Source organism: Myxocyprinus asiaticus, chromosome 37 (genome assembly GCF_019703515.2).
Source record: "Myxocyprinus asiaticus isolate MX2 ecotype Aquarium Trade chromosome 37, UBuf_Myxa_2, whole genome shotgun sequence".
Taxonomy (NCBI): Eukaryota; Metazoa; Chordata; class Actinopteri; order Cypriniformes; family Catostomidae; genus Myxocyprinus; species Myxocyprinus asiaticus.
The window spans coordinates 34,225,506-34,249,487 of NC_059380.1; the positions used below are offsets into that span (position 1 = coordinate 34,225,506).

At 39.1% G+C, this 23,982-nt stretch overlaps 1 protein-coding gene across 4 annotated transcripts in view; it reads right to left on the reverse strand.

Moving 5' to 3' along the window:
* Positions 1 to 23,982, reverse strand: part of LOC127428184 (sortilin) — a 33,513-nt gene that overhangs the window by 9,142 nt on the left and 389 nt on the right. For 2 of the 4 annotated variants that reach the window (XM_051676354.1, XM_051676352.1), the window contains exons 2-6: positions 8,613 to 8,672; positions 2,216 to 2,289; positions 1,916 to 2,018; positions 1,636 to 1,797; positions 1,472 to 1,545 (exon numbers count right to left, since the gene is read on the reverse strand). In XM_051676354.1, the coding sequence (XP_051532314.1) occupies positions 1,472 to 1,545; positions 1,636 to 1,797; positions 1,916 to 2,018; positions 2,216 to 2,289; positions 8,613 to 8,672 (473 nt within the window). Of the gene's footprint in view, positions 1 to 1,471; positions 1,546 to 1,635; positions 1,798 to 1,915; positions 2,019 to 2,215; positions 2,290 to 8,612; positions 8,673 to 9,185; positions 9,271 to 23,982 lie in introns of those variants that run through there. The other 2 variants (XM_051676355.1, XM_051676353.1) reach the window with 2 other exon arrangements.

Sequence of the window (23,982 nt, forward strand, 5' to 3'; positions counted from 1 at the left end):
GCGTCAACATCCTATACATGGTCATAATATGGGCAGATTACACTCTGTTATTGTAATTTATGATAACCCTGAAACCTCTTCAAAGATGGGTGTATAAAAGAGTGTTAATGGGTAGAATATAGACAAAAGAATGATAATAGGCATATCTCACTTTGGGCAGATGTGTGAATGGCTTTCGGCAACAGAAGGCAAATGAGTGAAGCACCATATAATACAAAAGAGTGAAAGGGCACTTAAGAGTATGTGTAGATTGCATAGATTAATTAAACAAACAAAAAACAAACAAACAAAAAAAAAAACATTGCACAACATTTTCTTAGAAAATGTCTCTACACAAACAATCGTACGATCGCTAATAACTCTCCAAGCCGGTGTGTTCATGTTGACTGATCTTAACTGACTGAATGGGAATTTGTTGTTTCGTTCAAAGTAGGTGGAGCTTTAGGTCACACCTGCCGATGGTGTGGACTAATTGCAGTAAAGGCCCGGATATACTTTGCTTTTGTGAGTTCCGGATCAGATCGTGCCCGGTCGACCGCGTTGCCTTTCAAAGTACACTTTTCTGACTATGAAAGAATACGAACGTGTTCGATGCAAGCCTACTACAACTGCTTTGTGATACTCTTTTAGTACAGACAACAGCAGGCACATGTGCTGACAATGTGCACAGACGAGGACCGTGTCCGGGTGTCGAGGAAATCTGGGCCGTGCACGGTCACTCTGCGAAGACTGTGTCTGAATGTTACATTTATATAGTGCTTTTTCTGACACTACACTCAAAGTGCTTTACAAAGTGAACAGGGGACTCTCCTCAACAACCACCAGTGTGCAGCATCCACCTGGATGATGCGACGGCAGCCATAGTGCGCCAGTACGATCACCACATATTGGTGGAGAGGACAGAGTAGAGTTATAGAGCCAATTAATGGATGGGGATTATTAGGAGGCCATGATTGAGAAGGGCCAATGGGAGGAATTTGGCCAGGACAACTCTTTACGTGAAGTGTCCTGGGATTTTTTACGACCACAGAGAGTTAGGACCTCGGTTTAACATCTCATCCAAAGGACGGTGCCTTTTTACAGTATAGTGTTCCCGTTACTATACCGGGGCATTAGGACCCACACAGACTGCATGGTGAGCACCCCCTGCTGGCCTCCCTAATTCCTCTTCCAGCAGAAACCTTAGTTTTCCCAGGAGGTTTCCCTCATCCAGGTACTGACCTGGCTCAACCCAGCTTAGCTTCAGTGGGCAACCAGTCTTGAGCTACAGGGTGATATGGTTGCTGATAGTAAATGACGTCACACCCGTTCATTATTCGATTTCATAGGAAATGTGCAGGGGCCTTAACTGGCCAGTTGCTAGCCAAAATAAGCTGCAATGAGTATGAAGGTGACTTTATGAGGATAGTCAAAAGTCTGGCTATGTTAAATTATGACAACGATTCATATATGTGTATGTCTGATGTCGTACCATTTCACAAGACAAACTGTCTCATGGATCTTCCTCCAGTTGGCTCCAAAGTCCTCAGACAGCCATAAGTCATACTGAGACACACATGAAAAGAAAACAGAGTGACCAGCAGAACAAAGGAAACGTCCAATCAACAGTAGTCTATGGGTGATCATTAGTCCTACATTGATGCTGAAGACCATGAGTATGTTGCTGTCTTGGGGGTTGTAGGTGATCTGCATTAAGGGATGGAAGGGAAGCTCAGAGGTCACAAAGCTATTCCCAAAATCAACTGAACGGAAAATTTTGGTGACTCTCCCCTCGGTTAAATCACCTGTGAGGATCACCTGTGGGATCAGTGACAATGAACCTTGTGTGGGACTCTTCCAACAAGCTGAAAACATTGTGTGATTTTCAAATATGTAAAGTACACCCAGAGTAGGACAGCAAGGAATCAACCCTTACCTTTCCTGAATTTTCGGGACCGATTGCAATGCCAAACTCTGTCTGTATGAAGGTGTTGTTGATAAGGTCAGTGATGTCCTGAAAAGTCTTTCCATAGTCTTCACTGACCCACAAGAGAACAGAGTGAGTTATGGATCATGTGATACATGGGTCTAATTTGTACTAGCATTCATCTAGAGCAAACGAAGCAAGGAAGGAAATGTTTATTGGAAGGACTTATTATTCCCTATGAATCTTTTTAGCAAGGACAGCATTAAAGTTCCATCCTAACTTGAACACCATCTTAAAAGACCCTCTTACCTTCTGTAGAGTCTGGACTGACCAAACCGCATGATAAAAAGAGGAACCTGGAAAGTGGTCAGCACCAGCAATACCTGGACAGAGAGAGGGACATATTATAGTATGTGTAAGTGTTGGAACCAGAGTCGTTGGAAACTTGCAGTGCAGTGAAGCATTCTTAAGGATTTAAACTCTGGTGTGGGTGAGATACTGCAGGACACATGCCCGAACATGAGCACAGCTCCAAACTTGATCTTCAGACTTAATTTATCCAGCTATCACTCAAGTGCAGGCGCATCAAGCTTACAGCTAGGATTCTGATTGGTCGGTGCCCGCTCTCATTTAACTCCTGTTTCTAACTCTTAACTTTAACTTTAGGCCAAAGATTTGCATTTTTAGACACTTTGGGGGGAATTCAATAAGAATAAATTGCACCCGGTAAAAGCAACGTTTATTTGCATGCACTGTCTGTGCTGGTTTAGCTCCCGATTCACTAAAGTAATTATGTATATCAGGCAACAGAGCAAATGCAACACAAAAAAGTGTGTTGAACACAATTTGCACAGCAGAAATTGGTTTTGAGCGCTGTAGGCCTATAGTGGAGGATGCAGCAGACAACTGCGATCTGACACATTCTGCCGGGACTGTACAGCATCAATCCACTACTGTGATCCAGATAATCTGAATCATCTCTTCAACATGCCAAAGTGCGCTTGATTCACCGGGCATCAGGAAGTATGCCAGGTTATAACACTCTTCTCCACCGTTTGATCATTATTTGATATATTACTGCTGCCATGATCGATAGAAAATTTACAAAAACATCTCTTTTAAATAAGAGTCAGTTTACCACCTGCTTTCCTCCGGCGGTAATAACACAATGTTAACTGCCCAGGGCAAATAGCACAGAGTTTTGAGAATAAAGCACAATCCATAATGAGCCAGACTGATATAGAAAGGAGGTGTGTTTGCACAGAAAGGAATGACAATGACTTCATTTAAATACTCAAGATGCAGCACAATTTTATCACTGATTGTGTCTGCGTCAAGTTAAAAAGAGCGGTAACACTGTACAATGTATTCATTAAGATTAGTGTACTACACTAATGCATTAAATAACTAGTGTACTAGTTAATATGAACTAACAATGAACAATCCTTTTCCAGCACTTATTAATCTTGGTTAATGCTAATTTCAACATAAACTAATAGATCTCGATACACCTGAACCAGGCGCGAGGCCACATAAAGGCCAGAGTGGCACTAGTCCACTCAGATTGATGGCTGGTCCACCCAATCAAAACATCAGGAATATAAGAACAGTTTTCAAATAAAAAGAAACTGCATTTTTTTGCACACAAAATAGCTCACATTCAAGATAATGACAATATTCCTGTTATAAATATAGTTAGAATTTTTTTTTTTTTATTATTTCAAATAAAAAGTTTTGTATGAATATGGTGAACTGAAATGGGTTGCGGCGCGCTTCTTATCGAGTCGCTCATTTTCTCTGCACTGTGCAGCTCTCTACAGTCATACCTGTAAACAGATCCGCTTACTGCGCTTAGCACCAAGATAATATATCCACACTTTGTCTCACTTAATCTATTATTATTATTATTATTTTACGTGGGAGTGTTGTAGATGTTTCTGTAGATGACATGGCAGGGTATGAAATTAGCGGGTAATTTTGCTTGTCATCTACCCGCAACTGTGTGGCAGAAGACCTTTCAGACTTCTCGGAGTGACAAATGACAAGTAACGCTGTTAGACACAAATATGTGCGTCTGAAGGAGCACACTTGATCATATTTTGGAAAACAGACGAAAGAGAAGCCATCGATGCACGTCTCTGATTCACTGTGTGTTTAGAGGTTTATTGGCGTGTTGGCACTCATGCAAATTTACGCAAGGAGTGCATGTAACGTGAATGTACCCGATGATCATCACATCATAATAAGGAGATCTCACGTAGCCTGTGTTGTTTCTTTGGCTGGAAACTGAACAGATGCACAAAGAACAGGATTAAAATGACGGACATCAGTACTGAACTACTCATTGACCTTTCAAAACAGAATGAAGGGAATCTCTCATTGCACACTCTCTCTAACCTCATTTGATAAACATTTTATTTAGGCCTATTTATTTAAGTTTTAAACTGCAAGGTCACTTTACTCACATATGTCTAAAGAAATCTGTTTAATAAGATAATCTTTCTATTGCTATCATAGTTATGATTATCAAATACGGCCAATAAAATGTTACAATGTATTGTGTGTTATGTAAATTTAGATTTATCTTTAGACCTAATTTAGACCTATCATGTTGCATGCGCAGACTGTGGAGAATGCCAGTTGATTTCAATGCGATTTTTTTTTCACACTTTTTATCCTCTAAAACAATGTCTTTCCAATGATCAAAATATATTATTATAATTTATTCAATGTCCCATTGTCTCTGATAAACTGTGAAAGATACAAGAAAGATACATTTAAGTTGCATTTAATGGACTTAAGAGTGGTTCAAAGCTTTCGTTAATTTACAAACATTTTTACTTAGATACGATGCTTTTGGGAAATGCACCGTAGAGATTAAGTCCTACTTAAGTGCTACTAATGTTCTTCTTAGTGCTTCGGGAAACCCAGCCAACACCTGTGAAAAGCAGGAGGATAATATAATAAAGAATAGAATAATAATTTGTATTGCAATCTCTCATTTTAATTTATTGTATTTATTTCTATGGCCATTTCATTTGCTTTACTTAATTTTGTGCATGACCCTTTAATTATATATTAAGCTGCACTCTCCACCCATTGGCTGATGCTGTGTAGTGAAATGGTTCCGGTTGGGTCATTAAGATTCGCGCCAGCCGAGAGAATGTTTGTGGTGGGTAAGTGCTCCCCGGAAAAATATTTAAATTAATTTGATCTTATTTTTTTGGGGTTAACATCGACATGTATTTTGTTTATTGTATGCTCTCTTCTCAAGCTACCATATTTTATGTGTAGTAATGTTTGACTGAATGTTCACCCTCATTATACAACATGCGTGAGCATGATTATTGGGACTGACCACCGCTTTTCAATGTGTTTAAACAGGTACAGACTTATATATATATATATATATATATATATATATTCTTTTTTTAATTTTTTTTATCCCCTTTTCTCCCAATTTGGAATGCCCAATTCCCACTGCTTAGTAGGTCCTCATGGTGGCGCGGTTACTCACCTCAATCCGGGTGGCGGAGAACAAGTCTCAGTTGCCTCCGCTTCTGAGACAGTCAATCTGCACATCTTATCACGTGGCTTGTTGTGCGGAGACTCCCAGCACGTGGAGGCTCATGCTACTCACCGCGATTCATGCACAACTTACCAAGCGCCCCATTGAGAGCGAAAACCACTAATCGCGACCACGAGGAGGTTACCCCATGTGACTCTACCCTCCCTAGCAAACGGGCCAATTTGGTTGCTTAGGAGGCCTGGCTGGAGTCACTCAGCACACCCTGGATTTGAACTCACGACTCCAGGGGTGGTAGTCAGCGTCAATACTCGCTGAGCTACCCAGGCCCCCCTACAGACTTTATATTTTAAATAATGTGTGTAATTATTGCATTCCTGTCCTATATTATTCATACATAAAGATTAAGATTTGCGCCATCCGAGAGAGTGGTTGTTGTGGAACATGCGTGAGCATGATTACTGGGACTGACCACCGCTTTTCAATGCGTTTAAACAGAATAAAATCCAAAGGCGTGAGATGTGTCAATCGAGTGCTTTATTCAACACAACGCAGAGACAACCCCATTACAATTGCATCAATATGACCTATTATGGTAAATTTCTAATAATAAACTTAATTGTAAAAAAAAAAATAATAATAATAATTATTGTTATTGTACATGTAATTATGCAACTATGTATTAGGTAAATGAGCAAATATCGACTCATAAATGCTGAGGAAAGGGGAGCGCTTCATTATATTCATGATGAAATTCGGCACAAAATAGAGGTCCATTCATTTGGAGATTTCTGGCCTCACCCCTGCTGCATACTGTTCCACTTGATGTGTCTAGCTTTTTTTAGTGCAGCACATCTGAACACAATCTGAATGGCCCAATCTGAAAAGTAATAGCTCACCTCTCAGCAAAATGCATGATTTGAGGTATCATTCATGTCTGTGGCACAATGTTATCCTTAAGGTTAGGGTTTTTTATAATCCCTAAACCCTATAGTATGAGCAATAGTAGTAGTGATGTTTCCCTTAGCATATGTAGCACTCTCACCCTTTGACTATATGATGACACTCAAACAGTTTGTCTGGTAATTGAAAATGTTTGTTTGAAACTGAGTGTTGTTGTTATGTGTAGGCTGGGGGCGTAATTACAGATTGTACATGTTTTACAGCTGCACTGCAGTTCAGCTCAGTTCTATAACAGACAAATTCAGCCTCCAGTGTTGTTAGCACTGAATGATGGTTTGAGGTCCTGTCAAGCCAAGCTCTGAGCAGTCTTTCAGAAATTCAGCCTCTGAAACAGTAATTCACTTGCTCTCGTTTCGCACTAACGTGTGATAGTAGGGATCACATTCCTGCGAGTTAGAGCATGGAGCCGACCACTGAGCCCTGAAGGAACAACTCAGTGGCTAAGACAATCAGTTTAAACTGACAATTACACATTTTGTTGATCAGCTACTGGTTAGTAAACATAGCGGTAGTGGCTAAGTGCTTGCGATTGGGGCTAGTAAACCTACGTTTGCTGGTTCAAATCCCAGAGCGAATATCAATCAGTACTCAAATATTTCTACACTGCCCAAAAAAAAAAATGTTTTGTGTTCCACTAAAAATGTCTAAATGTTCTTAAAGGAATAGTTGTCCCAAAAATGACATGAAGATTTTAACAGAAATATTACCTACATTTTGCATTGTTTTTCACTTCTATCATATGCCTTAATAAGATTTGGAATATGATGCACAAGTCGCATCGACTTCTTTTATGATACTTTTGGATCCTTTTAAGCTCTAAAGTGAGTCATTATCAATTGCCATTGTATTGAAAAGATGGACCGGGACTCCAGGATATCCATATTTTTCCTTCGTATTCCACGTAAGAAAGCCATATGGATTTGGAACTAAATGAGGGTGAGAACCTTTATGACAGAATTTTCATTTTTTGGTGAACTATTCCTTTAAAAAAAGAAATTAACTTGAGAAGCCAAATTGTGCAAGATATTAGGACTTGTTTTCAGAAAATATCTGTTGAATTACATTTATTTTTCTCATCCAATTGACAAGACAGTTTTTTCTTGTTTTAAGCATAAATCTTACAAGATTTTGAGAAGTTTATGCTTAAAAAAAAATGACATTTTATCATTTAAGTCACTTGCTACTGCTAGTGCTAATCATTTGTATGTGGTATCAGGAGGAGACATTCTCAATCTAGACAGCATTTTATTATTTTGAAAAATATTGTGATTGCGATATGATTATCGTATAAAAAAAACAAACAAAAAAAAACATTGTAAATGTTTACTTTTGACCAAAATTAAGTCATGGGCAAAGATGATCTTCTGCCAATAGAAATACTGTCCAAGAAAGTGTGTTCACACTTGAGTGAACTTAAAAAAAAAAAAAAAAAAACACACAAAAAAACACAAAAAAACAAATAAATAGACTTTATTTGGGGTGGACAATCTTTTCACTGTGTACCTGTTTTTGTTTACTTTGTAAAAGGGTCTCTTTTCCACTTTTCATCATTATTTTTGAAACCCAATAAGTTATTAGTAAATAAAGAAATTATTAAGAACAATAAATATTTTTTGTATAAAACTACTACTACTACTAATAATAAAATTATAAAACAGTAACATATTTATGTAATAATTTCTTAACTTGCATGCAGCATTGCTATGTGGTTATTTTGGTGGAACACTGCAGGAAAACACTCTTCTGTCCACAAAAACCCAGTGTTATGAGGTTACTTTAGATTTGGATAGTAAATTATAGTGGCCAAGCATATCTGGAATTATGCAAATGTGCGATAAGTGAATCCAGAGTGCTGTAAATACACATTAACATGCTCAGCCCATTAGCCTCACGCAGATGCTACTTATTTAATTAAATCGCAGCCTTTACGGTTTGATAATCACACTATGTCATATATCACGATTTCATTTTATTTCAATTAATCGTTCAGCTCTATAAAATGTATGAAATTTTTTCTCAAGGAGTGCACTGGTGTATAAATGGCCTCAAAGATAACAGAAATGAACTACAAGCCACAAAATGTAAGGTACATAAATATACAAAATTTGAATGTTTTTAGTAAAGGCTTTAGATATCCACACAATCATAGATAAATTGCTGTATACTGCATTCCAGTCCTGTATGTTGTGTGCAGAAAAGTCCTGAAAAGAGACTCACCCCGGTGCCATCTCCAACCCAGGCCAGAGATACTGAACCACTCAGGTCATTGAAGTTATACTGAACAAGAGAAACAGAAACATAAGGAACATCTTATTATTGAAAATATATTTTTAGATAAATTACATTAATAACACACACACACACACACACACACACACACACACACACACACACACACCAATCGTAAGCAGCTAAGTTTTTATTAGAAATGGGCAGATTGCTTCATTATGACAGAAGTGACCATAAGAAATATAAATTGTACTGTGTCCTGTGTACAAATTTAGGTAGGTATAATGCCATTCAAACATGCTTCTGAGAAAAAGGCAAATATGCAAACAAATATACAGCTCTTAATCAGAAAATCCATGGTGATTGTTAGAAGGAAGGGAACACAAGTACTGAGATTTATCTGTCCACAGGGAAGCAGAGCCATGTAGCGACACGTACACAAAACCACTGCTGATCCGACAGATGGCCGTGCCGCTGTCAGCCACCCCACAATGCGAGGGAATGTGTGTGTGTGTGTGTGTGTGTGTGTGTGTGTGCAAGAACACATTTGAGAGGGCAGACCTGCTGTCAGTCGAGTGTGTAGTCTCCCTTTCAGTTTCACCCGCTGGAATGCAAGACCCAGTTGGTGTGTGCATGTCTGTGCAAGTACTAGAGACAGAGAGAGCGAGGGGGGGGGGGGGGGGGGGATAGGAGAGAGAGAGAGAGAGAGAGAGAGACAGAGAGAGAGAGAGTGCCCCACATTTCTGCCTCTCACACTGAGAACAAGAGAGCGACTGATGTCCAAGAGATTTTGGGAGGGAAAAGGAGGGTAAAGCATATTGTTCGAACACACACACACACACACACACACACAACAGAAAAGCCCTTTGTGTGTGTGAAGGCTTCATTCACCCACTCCACAAAAAACAAACAGAAAAAATAAATAAGATCTTGTGATACTGGAGCAACACTTCCCTCTACACACGTTGAGTCTGATGTAAATCCTAGTGAGCTGCCTACATGGGCATCATTTTAAGGCTCCATAGGCCAAGGTTGTTCCAAGATACTGTTGTTCTAAGATACTTAGACCAAATTATAAGGCAGAAAAAAAGGCAACTGCGACAAGATCAGTGAAAACATCCATCCAAGACGGTGGAGGAATCAAGAGAAATGACGATTATAGATATGCTTAATAAATAATTCAATCAATCCACAGTTTTCCTGACCAACCAATGGGAAGTGCCATGATAATTCTAATTGCCATTGGACTGTTTTCTGGTTCCGGTCTCCATAAGAAGCAATGTAAAAACTACCAATATGAGCATTCCAGATGGAGAACAACAACCTAATTAAGTGTTAGTTGGAGTAAACAAGAGTTCAGGCTCAACTACTGCAATTATTGGCTGTCATAACAACTGAGTAACTGATATCAACGTAACTAATCTCGGGCCATTGCTTCATGGTCATGTTCATCGTGACTATGTAAGTATTGCCACTTTAGAGCGCAACAATGCCCCGTCCCCTTATTCAGTGTCTGGGTTCCGGAAGTATTTATCCAAAATCCTCCATTAAAGAGTTGTCAAGCATGAACTAAACCAACAAGCTCCAAGGTAAATCGCAACATTACACACTTTATTTTGAGGCAAAATGTATTTGAAAATGCGACAAAAAGTCAAAGGTACAAGTCTGTGTACTTACCGTCTTTCAAGAGGGGACGAATTACAATCCCATGAAGCATTGTGAAGCATTGGTCTTATTTCGCGGGCTTTCTTGTCTGTGGTTCTCTAATTGGTGGATCTTTCACTGCTGTTCCACAGGTACTGTAGTTGTTCACCGGGAATTCCACTATTAAATGTGATTTTTAAACAATGACGTTGAAATAACACAGATGGATGGCTTCAACAGAAGCATATACCTTGGATTAACAACCCCCGGAAATTACGGCAAGTCTGTCTTTAAAGGTTTATAAGTTGTTGTTAAAAATCAATTCGTCTATGAAAAAAATGAATGGGATATTTACTTCCGGAACCCGTGTTGCGCTGTATTGAGCCACATGCTTTTTGGCAGTTTATTTATACACTAAACATCACATTTTCTGCTAAGAACGTACTGTCCTTGGTTTGGGCTGCATGTCTTCAGTTCCAGTGGGACTTAGTTAGAGTTAGGGTAAGTCTTAGTGCCATGAGGATACAATTCTAACCTTTTCTCTACTTGCGCTCAGGGGGACATAGGGATAGTACTAGATCTGGCCCTGGTGCTATGTATTTAAATAGTTATCAGAGTATCGCATCCTTAGCTTAGTGATACACTAATGGCATAGAGATACTGCAAACTCTACTGAAATCAACTGAGAGTCGAGTCTTGTGCTTTTTATGTGAGGAGCATATTTGTGTGAAGTGTCTTTATATTGTTTCAAATTAGTAACTTGCAAGGTTCCATGACGGTTAAGATCCTGCCATAGGGGTGTTCACACGGAATGAGTCAGAACTGTATCTGTCTGTGCAGTTTTTCAATAGTTTTTCTATGTAAACATACGCTAGACTGACATCTTTGTGTTGCATCTTGCTGTTTTTTCAGCATCTTGCAGAGTAGCGTAAAATTTTTAGATGCCGTATCAAGTTAAAAAGAAAGTAAACATTTAAAGACGGATCTCGAAACATTCAAGTTTTGTTCTATTCTAGTTCATTTTAGTGCAAGAACACGTCCGGTTTGAACAGCCCCTTAGAAGGTCGCTGCTTTTGTAGGCAGTAGACAGCAAGGCAGCTCACTGGGTTTATAACAGATACATTCTGAACTCTCGAGTATATATACTATCTTACAGTCCATATGGACCTCTTTATTGTAAGGGTTCACTGCACTCCATTCTAAGGATCATATGCTCCTGGCATTTCTGCAATTCCATCCAAGTCCCCAGGGATCAATGACAATGTCACAGAATACTCTGTTTCTCACTTCGGCCCAATGATGACATCATTGTACAATTTTCATATGGTTTTCCTTAAAAAGTAGCAGTACTCAGTCCAAGAAAACGCAGCATTTTTTAAACACGCCTAGTGTCCAGCCCAATGAAAACTTGCTCAATCCAAGGTGTGAACAAAAGTTTCCATGTTACCAACCCAGTCTACCTCCTAATCTAATGCAAACCCACCTTAAAAACAGTCCATTCTGTGGATGAATGGTACACATGTTCCAGTGCGAACAAGTGACTCCAAGGACAATGTTCCTTTTCTAGAATGTTACTTTGGACAATGGTTTTAATGACTGCCTAGTTTCTTGCCACCAAAGGGAAGAAACATGCCGTAAAAATTATACTGCTGTCCTGGCCAACAAAACAGTCTTGCCAAAAATGGCCTGCATCAAAACAGCTAGTCTTGTAAGACAGCGATTAAAGAGAGATGAGAAGACTTCATGAACAAACAACAATCCTTCAACTCGGAGTAGGAAGATTCTGAAATGAAAGCACTTTTATGTCACTCTGGATTTGCTAAATGCCTTAAAAGGAAACAATATGAAGTTGAGTAAATGATGATAGAATCTTGATTTGTGGATGAACTATCCCTTTAAATGTAAACGGAGAAGACCACAGAGCAGAAACATATTCTACACAACTGCGCAAACGCTTCTAGCTACACAAGCTCGATTTTGCATCTTGTCTGAATGCAATTCAAAAGGCAACACAAGTACTTCTTGCATTCTCAGCATTGCCACAAGGCATGTTATAGCACGCATAAGTAGGGCTGAACAATTAACTGAAATAAAATCGAAATCGCGATATGACCCGGTGCGATTAAATAAGTAGTCTCAATGCGCTGCCCGCTGTGCTGCGCCTTTGGGCACGGCTGTTTTGTCTGTAATGCTTTCTTAAATACTGTACATGTAAACGGGATCAGTGTATTACACTTGTGGTTTCAGAGTGGTTCTGCGCTCCATACACACAAATTCTATCTATCTACTGCCCTGAGTGACAGATGTGCTCTGCGTTCAGTATGGAGTGCTAACGTGCGCCGAGCGCATTATTTAATCTCCCCAGATTTATTTTAATTGCACATTTGCGTAATTTCATATACCTCTATGTTTGGCCGCTACAATTTACTACACACTTTTAAAATAAGATTAAAATAAAATAATAAATGCTTAATAAGAGCATTTCACTACATTAAAAATCTGTTGTCAACTCAACTACAAAAAACAGAAACTTCCGTCTCTTCAGTTTTCAAAATAAAAGCTTCTGCCGAAATAAAGGCTTGAGGGTTTAACCGGACAGCATGGTAGATTAAGAAATTATTAAAGAAATTACTACTGAATAATAATAATAATAAATTACAGTAATAATGATTATTACTATACAATAATATTTCTATAATCTTTTTAGAGGTCTTAAGTGTGAATACCATTTCAAGAACAGTATTTCCGGTTGGCAGTAAAGCAAGGGCAAAACATGGTTTATTTTGGTTAAAATGAATCACACGTTTTTTTGTTTTATGTTTATCATACCGCAGTTCAAATTGCAAATCGCAATTTCTTTTCCAAAATAATCATAATTAGATTTTTGGTCCAAATCGTTTAGCCCTATGCATTAGCATAAACAGGTCAATGACAATTAAAGCGGAGCAACAGTTTGGTAAATACAATGGCACACATTCTTTTTCTGTTGATACGTTTATAGCTTGCTAACAGGAGGAAACTCTATCACCCCCTGGAGTACTGACATTTATTACCCCCACAGAAATGCAAGAACGCACATTTGTACAACAGGGCCTTAATGCACAGTCACATTTACCTTTGCACAAAGAAATTCACCTGATGGACTTCCGATGGGGAATTCTGAGTGGGGTTCAAGTTTGACGAACTTTGGAATTTTGTCTTTCAAAGGTAAATGTGGCCAAGCCTTCAGGCAATGTTACTCAGTCCTAATTGGTAGTAGGGTAATTCTGTTCAGGATCCAGACTTTTGGCATCCCTACCACTATTAAAGATCTAGCAAAACTGGTTGCAGGTCAGTAGTGGATTACTAAGGTCTGTTTTGTGATACAATCAACTGATGACCCAATGGGGGTACTTGGAGAGAAAATCCATCCTTCAGGGGGCCAGCTGAATTATAATAAAGTCTGTCAGTTTGACTAAGACTTGGATAGGCCACCTAAGTATGGGGCCGTGGGGCCCACAAAATCCTCCAAAAGAATCAGATGGTCAACAGGCTTTTCTGATCATCAATAAAAATTGTTTCACATAAATGTACCTCATAGAACAAAACATATATACACAGAATCAAACTTAACCTCAACTATTACTCCTCTCCCTCCCAATCCCACCCTAACCCCAGCAACATAACAGTGGTCTTAAATTACATAGACACACATGCACACATAAAAAAAAAACAAAAAAAACAACAACAATAATCACACATCCACAAACGACAAATACCCGCCCCATTTTTCCACAAACACTTTATACCTCCCCGTTCCTCTGAATGTCACTTCCTCAAAGGCTGCCACCCTTCCCATCTCCGAGCAACACTCCTGAAAAGAGGGTGCTCCAGCCTACCTCCAGCCCCTCAAAATTATCTGCCTGGCGATCATGACACTGGTTAAGACCCAATTCTTTATGTGTCTACTTACAATGTCAATGACCACCCCATCACCCATGATACAGAGTCTGGGGCAGAATAATACCTGAATACCTAACACCTCGCATACCAGACTCTGCACCTTTAAACAAAACTTTTGAATTTCAACACACCCCCAAAAGACATGGGTTAAATCTCCATACTCTGAATGGCATCACCAGCAGGTGGGTGTGTCTTTAAGACCAAGCCTATACAATTTAGAGGGGGTCAAATAGAACCGATGTAAAATCTTGAATTGTATAAGGCGCACCCTTGCATCTCTAGATGCAGTTTTTATGTTTTTTTAAATCCTAGCCCATTCTCCCTCCTCCAATTCCAGGTCTAAATCCCTCTCCCATAATCTTTTGAGAGTGGTTGAGACTCCGTCCCCCAGACTCTGAATTAATAAGGAGTAATACACTGATGCCTCATGGCCTTTTCCAAAAGCAGAAATCACCTCTCCCAGAGTATCTGCCGCTCTAGGGGGGTGTATGCTATTCCCAAAAATAGCTGAAGATACCTAAAAAACTGAGATCTGGGGATCCCAAAATATTTAACCAAATTTTCAAAGGATCTCATCACACCACTCTCATAAAGATCACAGAGTGTATTAAACCCCCTCGCAATCCACTCAGACCAACAAAAAGGGGACTTATTAATGCATAGTTTGGGGTTTAGCCATAGGCTCGAGGCAACATTTAGATAAATATCTGAATTAAACACTCTGGACACTTTTGTCCATACTGAGTGCAAATGTGAAATAAAGGGGTGTGATTTAACTTCTCTGGTTAGTTTGATGGAAAGGATTTGCAATGGCAAAATAGGGGCAAGAAGTTCTTCTTCAATGCAAAACCAGGGAGGGGCTCATTCAGGTGGAAGCGACCAATGAGCCAAATGTCTGAGACCGAATGCATAATAATAAAACAGAATCTTGGGTAGGCCTAGCCCACATTTGTCCATCGGCCTATGCAACTTATTAAAATTTAACCTGGCATGCTTACAATTCCAAATGAAGGACTTCGCTATGCTATCAAATTGCCTGAAATAAGAGAGGGGGACATCTATAGGGAGAGATTGTAACAGGTAGTTGAATTTTGGAATACAATTCTTTTTAATTACATTAACCTTCCCAATCATCGATAAGTGTAATGAAGCACACCTGTCCACATTATTCGAAAACCTTTTTATTAAGGGATCACAATGAACTCTGACTAAATCAGACAAATTTGCTGGGATTAAAATTCCCAAATACTTAATGCCCTGTTTGGGCCACTGGAAGGCGCCCGGCTGGAAGGCCGTTACTGGACAGTATGCTGTCAATGCCAAAGCTTCGGATTTAGACCAACTGACTTTGTATCCTGAGAACTTGGAAAAGGAATTAATAATTCTGTGGAGGCAAGATATCGATCTAGTGGGGTCGGAGACGAATAATAAAATATCATCTGCGTAAAGCAGAAGCTTATGTGCCACACCTCCCGCAATCACCCCTGGAAAATCATCCTCCTTTCTTATCGCGGCTGCTAATGGTTCCAGGGCAAAACAGAACAATAATGGGGAAAGAGGGCAACCCTGCCGGGTGCCCCTATCCAGAGTAAAATAATCAGAAATTAGTCCATTTGTTAGTACCGCTGCTACAGGGTGTCTATAAAGTAACTTAATCCAACCAATAAAAGAACTCCCAAATCCATACATTTCCAAAATCTTAAAAAAAATAATCCCATTCTACCATATCAATTCCTTTTCGGCATCAAGTGAGATGGCAACGACTAGAGATTGATCATTCACTACTGACCACATGATATTGATGAAACGCCTAATGTTATCAGAAGGGATACGGCCCCGTATAAACCCCACCTGATCTATATGTATAAGTGATGTCATAACTTTACTTAATAGGTTAGCCAGAATTTTTGACAACATTTTTACATATAACTGGATCAGGGAAATTGGACGGTAACTTTTACACTCGCTTGGATCTTTGTCCTTTTTAAGAATCAGACTGATCCGGACTTGTGTCATGGTTGGCAGGAGCTTTCCATTCTTTAATGATTCCATATAAACCTCTAACAAAAGTGGAGCCAGTTCTGTAGCATATCTAAAAAATTCAGCGGCAAAGCCATCTGGCCCTGGAGCCTTGCCTGTAGGCAAGGCCTTAATTACCTCGCCACGGTCCTCCAAGGTTCAAGGTTATCTCAGAACCAAGATAATTTTTTTGCTCAGTCGTCAATTTAGGGAGTTCTAATGGTTCCACAAAGTTTCTAATAACTTCATCTGTAGACAAAGACGTGGAACTATAGAGATCAAGGTAGAATTTTTTAAAAGCATTATTAATATCAATGGCCGAGGTAAATATTTCACCACCAGCAGATTTCACAGAGGGAATGGTAGATAAAGACTCTCTCTGCTTTAAATATCTAGCCAAAAGCTTCCCTGCTTTGTCCCCTGACTCAAAGTATGACTGTCTTGCGCTGAATAACCAAAACTTCACTTTCTGCAACAAAATAGTATTATATCTATATTTCAATCGGGTCAATTCTCTGAGGCCATCAGATGACAAATGGCGCTTCAGCTCTGCCTCTGCACTTTTAATATTTCCTTCCAACTCCACGAATTCTCGTGCTTTGGATTTTTTGATGAATGAGGCATACTGTATGATCCGACCCCTAAGAACCGCCTTAAATGCCTCCCAAGTCACGCCCACAGAGGATACTGAGGACCAGTTGGTCTCCATATAAACACTGATTTCAGTCTTTAACATTTGTTGGAAATCAGGATTTTGCAAAAGGGATACATTAAAGCGCCAACTATATGATTTCTTTTTCTCTATATGTGGCAACACCTCTAAACTCACCAGGGCATGATCTGAGATCTGAGATGTTTCCAACTGAGCAATCAACAACAGATAAAATGAGGGACTTAGATATAAAAAATAAAAAAAAAATCTATTCTAGAATAAATCTTATGGACTGATGAAAAAAAATATACAGTCCCTACCAGTTGGGTTCAAAAGTCTCCAAATATCTGTAAGACCAAGATTTTTACACATCCTGTGAAGCATCATTGTTGCTCTAGGTAGCTTACACACTTTTGCTTCACTATGATCAAGGACTGAGTCCATCAATAGATTAAAGTCTCCTCCCAATATTATATATTAAAAAAAACCCTGATCATCAGCATTAGGTGTGTAAACATTAGTCAAAATAAACCTTTGCCCCTGAATTTCAGCTAAAACTATAATTACTCTTCCTAATTTATCTTTAATCTGTTTGAGACATTTGAATTATAGATGTTTATTCATCAATATAATGACTCCCTTGCTCTTACTTGAGCCAGCACTAAAAAAAAAACATGTCCACCCCAAATTGTTCAGCTTCCTGCGGGGAAAGATGCGTTTCTTGAAGAAACACTATATCATACTTCTTACGTTTAAGAAAAGTAATAACCTTCCTTCTTTTTATAGGGTGCCCCAACCCATTTACATTTCATGTGGAGAGAGACAATCCACTCATTTTAACAATTGACATTTTGATATAGTAGAAAAAATAAATTGTGTGTCAAAAATAAAATAATACAGACCACATTCCCCATTAGTGAAACAATCAAACCCCGAACTTCCCCCCGAACAAACAGAAAAAAATATATATGCGCATTAACCCATAAAGTGTCCCATAAAAATACTCAAAACAAACTCCAGCCAGCAGGAGGCATAAGCACGAAGAACGAAAGATTAATCCTCAGATGTTCCAAAGGAGTTTTATTCAATAGAACAAGCTCCAGCTGCCAGGTGGAACCAACGCAAAAAGAAACAAAACTGGCATCCCGGTTCCCCAGATGATCAAGTCAATTCACTCGGAGGTCCCATAAAAGTATATACCATGACTCACTCAATCCGACAACTTTATAAAAGACATCCTTTGTGTGAGCGTCATGTAGATATTTTGCGGTCATCCGTAGTGTCCACTCTCAAACTGGCCGGGAACTTCAATGTAAAAGTGATCTTCCGTCAATGCAAAAGTTTAAGGAAAAGTGTTATTCACAAAACAAACTCCAGCCGCTAGGCAGAGCCAATGCAGAAAGAAACCAGCAGCTTCCTCAAAAGCCAGAGTAAGTACAGCGAGTCGACCCACTCACATGATAAACATCTGATGGTTTACTCACCCATTGATTCTATAAAAGACATTGCCTGACTGGGACATGTAAATATTTTGCGACCATCCTTCGTTTCTATTCTCAGCTTGGCCGGAAACATCAATGCAAAAGTGATCTTACGTTGATGCAAGAGTTTCATGCATTTCCTGAACTGATCGCGTTTCTCTCGTCGAACTCGCAAAGTCTGGGAACAAGAAAATATTATGATTCTTCCAAGAAAGCTTTCCTTTGCTCCTCACCTGGTGCAACACAAGATCTTTATCGGATGATCTCAGAAATCTGGCCAGGATTGATCGGGGCCTGTCTCCCTCAGCAGATCTGCGAGCAGGGACTCTGTGAGCTCGCTCGATTTCCAGCTTGTGGCCTGTTATGTCAAGCAGACTCGGGAAGAGCTCGTCCAGGAATTTCACCATATCTCTGCCCTCCTCATGCTCAGGAGTTCCATCTATTCGAACGTTATTCTTGCGGCTTCTATTCTCAAGATCTTCAAGCTTTTCAAGAACCTGTTCCAAATCAACTTTGGTCACGGGCGGATTAGTGGACGATTCCCTCTCCGAAGACTCAGAGAATTTTATTTCCATCGCCGTAATCGATCGACGTATTACAGTGAGATCCTCCAAGTCAGCAAGAACCTTCGTCAGCATCACTGACATGTTGAACAACTGATGCTGGATCTCCTCTCCTGCCGCGCCATCTAAATTGAGTCCCCGGTCTGTAGGCCTGTCGGGGCTTTCATCCTGAACACGTAAGTGTCTTTTAATGTCTCCAGAGCCCAAGGATTTTGATTTCTTTGCCATGTTTTACCTCAAAGAGCAAATGTGTAACTGGGTGTATCGAATTTCACCAGATTATAACATGAGAATAATTTAAAATTAGCAAAGTGTGCAGAGCTCGTCACTCACACGTCTGCTTCTTGCATGGCATCACATGACACCAGTCAACAGGCTTTTCAGGAATATTCCAAAGAGAAATATGTGAAGTAAACCATGCATTGACCATTCTCATCTGAAAATAGTGTCCTAAAAAGAGTGAGGTCTTTACGGTTTCCATCACTGGCCTTTGCTCAACACTTCCTCTCCACGAAACACATTAATACCATGAAGAACGTCACTCTGGCTGCTTTTTATGGTTCCCATTTCCTGGCATCTCACCAGCCCTGAGCTTTTTAGAGAAAACAGAAAATGTTTTCTCTGTACATTCTCCCCAGGATCAGGAAGGGGGAAAACCTGTATGTCTTTCCCTTATGTTGAACTGGTAAACAGTCTTTGAACCCCAGGCCCGGCCAAAAAGAAGCTTTAGTCTTTATCCAAATGGCTTCACAGTCTGATGGCCAACAACAAACATGACTTCATCTCTAGACAGTAAAACATCTAGAATTTGGATTTAATAGGCGGCACATCTCAAGTTAGTACCAAAATAAGTGCTATTTAGACAGGTGGGCAAATGCTAACACGTGAATCGAAAACATGCACCAAAATATCCAGGAATCAAGAACTTCCACCATGTTTTCCTAACGGGAACGCAGCACCAAAATGGGTGAGAGGTCGGCAGTTCATTAGATGGAGCCGTGTTTGTGTTTTTGTTGGACTCACATAAATAACTCCCCGCTGGCACAAGAGCAGACATTAAAAAAAATTCAAAAGGAATCAAAACTCTCACTAAAAGAGCATTTCTTACATTATTCAGATCATTCAAAGTTATTCGTACACTGAAGAATCTACAGGCAGTTGTTAAGAAGACTTTATTGTGAGCTTGTAAAGGTTTTAATTGCTCTGGCAGATCATAAACTCCATTGGGCAGAGGACAATCTGCAGCCAGTTTTCAGGCAGACCAACCACAGACTCTTGCACAACACTGCTGTTCATTTGCACATTTTGGACAACATCAAGAAAACAGAACTTAAATAGATCTGGAATACTGCACCTCAAACCTTCCATTGGAACCATCCTAATATCTCAATGCTTAACTGATAACAAATAATATTTGTTATATTTCTAACTGGGCAAAACTTTGGTGTTTATTGCAACCCTAACCCTAGACGCGAATGCTGAACGTAAGCGTACAGGACGAATTTTGTTGAAATTTTGTCATAACCAGAGTGCTTGAGCATTCAACTCGTGCAGCCCGATTTTTCGAACTGCCTGTACTCTGAATGCATAGCATGCGTATGAGCCTGGAATTAGTTGCACTAATTAGTGGGTCCACAAGGTGACAACAATTACCGTTGAGCCGTTGCCATCACGAAGAAGCACTAGAAGATGTATTCGACGGTATACAAAGGGAGACGAAGCTGGGAACAACAACAGTGGATGTGCATGTTAAGAATGCTTCTGTGAGGAGGTCAGGACATCATTGCATTTGTATAACTCAAGTGTGAAGGACTATAAAGACATTTTTAATGGTCTAAACTCCTGAAGAGAAATGGTCCAGTATCAATAGCAGTTGTATCGCGCATGCTCCAACAGCCTCTGAATGTGCACACAGTCAGACAGAGTTCAATTTGAAAGGTGAACGTTCAGCTGTACGCAGACGCTCAGCATTTGCGTAAAAAACTAAGCATACTTTGGGCTGAAGTATATAATACCCCGCATTGTTTGTGCTACATTTTTTTTTTTTTTTTACCTTTTGCGATAACAAATTTCAGTACTAAAGGGGGTGCTGAGTTTCCTTCAAAAGTCTGTGCCTTCAAATTGTATGTTTTTCTATTCAAGTTAGTTGCTATACATATATTGAATTTAACTTACTTGCTCAGCAGCATTCTCTTACTGTTCCACCATTAGAATTGTTGACTTGAAAGAGAAAACTCATAGTAGAAGTAAACAGTTACACTAATGTCTGCTACAGCGCCCCTTGCGGCAAAATTGAGAATGAAATTGTGTTGCTGACTGACACATTTTGGAACACAACAATGCACGAAATCGAGCTTGTGTAGCTAGATGCGTCTGTATTCATGTACTTGCATAGAGTATGTTTTGGCATTTAGAATAACACAGTATGCAAAAGTAGAAAGGGATAGTTCACCCAAAAATGAAAATTCTCTTATCATTTACTCACCGTCATGCCATCCCAGATGTGTAAGACTTTCTTTCTTCAAATGAACACAAAGATTTTTAGAAGAATATCTCAACTCTGTAGGTCCACACAATGCAAAATTTTAAAGCTCCAAAAAGCACACAAAGGCAGCTTTGTCTTCTGAAGCATTCTAATTGGTTTTGGGTGAGAACTGACCAAAACAGAACTTCTTTTTAACTATAAATTTTGACAACAGCAGTCTCCTTGGTGATCATGATTTCAAGCTCGATTACACTTCCTAGCACCATCTAGCGCTCTGTGCATGCATCAAGCACTAGGAAGAGTAATCAAGCTTGAAATCATGATTGTGCCTATGGCAAAATGTACAAAGACTGCAATGGCAAAATGTACAAAGAAAAAGGAGTTACATTTTGGTCTGTAGTTCTAACCCAAATTCGATTGGATTGCTTCAAAAGACATGGATTAAACCACTGAAGTAGGATGGAATACTTTTATGCTGCTATTGTGTGCTTTTTGGAGCTTCAAAGTTTTGGTCCCCATTCACTTGCATTGTGTGGACCTCCAGAACGGAGATATTCTTTTAAAAATCTTTGTTTGTTTACTGCAGAAGAAAGAAAGTCATACACATCTGGGATGGCATGACAGAGTAAATGATTAGAGAATTTTCATTTTTGGGTGAGCTATTCCTTTAAATGTTGCCTTCTGATGTACAAAATAACAAATTCTCAGCTCAACTGTGGCCTTAAAATAATACATATTCTAAAACTAATCAAGGGTCAAATATAGGTTTTAGATCAATGTAGCCTCCAAACTACAGGAAGTACAGGAATTTAGCAGGGTCTGACTGGGTCACCGAGTACACACTAAACACACCTTGATATTTAACAACTATCCAAACAGGTGTTAAATGGCCTTACTTAATTCAGCGAGATGTTTTTTTGAGACCTTCCCTTCAAATACTTTTTCAAGTGTTGTCATGCCTCTTCCCATTTCAGAAACATTGCATTCTTGGAGGAAGCATTTCACTGCAACAGTCATTTATGCTGGACAGAATGTGAGTCAATGGGAGCCAAAACACTGACCATAAAAGAACTGGCTCTGTGTTCTTTCTTAACAACAACAGTCTCTTTCTATCAGCACTTAAAAAAAAAATTAAAAAAAAGATTATATCTGACCAAGGCTAATCTCTTGACCGATTGTATTGGTTTATCCTGAAATTTGCTCTGTATTTAGATAAATAGAGGATGTTATCCTTAGAACAGATGTGATATGAGGGATATAGATTGACCAATAATGCCTACACAGTGAGGCCATGCCAACTGCTGGTAAAATGTAATTGATGTGCTGGGGGAACAGGGTTAGAAAAGAGAAACAGAAAGAGAGCTTGCTTTGCTGAATTCTTTAAAGGAATAATATCACCCAAAAATTAAACTTATCTCATCGTTTTCTCACCATCATGCAATCCCAGATAAGTATGACTTACTTTCTTCTGCAGAACACAAAGATTTTTAGAAGAATATCTCAGCTCTGTTGGTCCATACAACGCAAGTGAATATGGGTTACTTTTATGCTGCCATTATGTGTTTTTTGGAGCTTCAAAATTTTGGTCTCCATTGACATTGTACGGACCTACAGAGCTGAGATATTCTTCTAAAAATCTTCCTTTGTGTTCTGCAGAAGAAAGAAAGTCATACACATCTGGGATGGCATGATGATGAGTAAATGATGAGAGAATTTTCATTTTTTGGTGAACTATTAATTTAAGGTTAGTAATCAGTCATCATGGCTAATTCTAATGAATGAGCTCTGACTGCTTTGGCTAAGCAAAATCACCTGACTTTATGGCATCTGTACATAAATACAGAAGAAACTGGTCTTAAAGACATTAGAAGCATATCAAGAGGACAAATGCATATCAGTCCTTGGTGTAAAAGTGAGATCTGTGGAATGAAAGAGAAAACATCAACTCGACATCAAAGTACAATAAATTCAGCAAGTTGAATTAGGTGATACTGTTGAGTTATTTATTTATTTTTTATAATAATATCTGCCATCTGGTAAGCATGTCATTGCAGTTTGTTTGAGAAACTGTTTTTTCACTTCTGAAAAGTTCCTTTATATGACTATTTCCATAACAGTTTTGAAAATGCTGAAGTTAGTGTGGCTTTATAGATGTTCTGTGACATTTGAAACATGACTGAGAACAAATAACATTAACCTGTCTGGAAAGGTGATGCAGACACATTAGGTAATCTCATAATTGTGGCCAATAGTATGACCTCACTTTTGTAATTTATGATCCCTAGAAATACAGGAAGAGCTTCCAAAGCAGCAAAATTCATCCTTTCTTTTAAATAAAACAGCCTAGGCTAACAGATAAAATATAAACAAAAGAATATATTTTAAAAAAACAGTGGTAAATAGTAAAAAAAAAAAAAAAAAGCTATATTGATGATATTAAAACAGGACCAAAGAACATTTCCCAAAACCACAAACATGTTTTGCAAGAGGATTTGCCACCCAATTTTATTATAGCCTATATTATTATAAGCAGATAATACATCAGTAACAGTGGGAAAGTAAAGGATGTGCA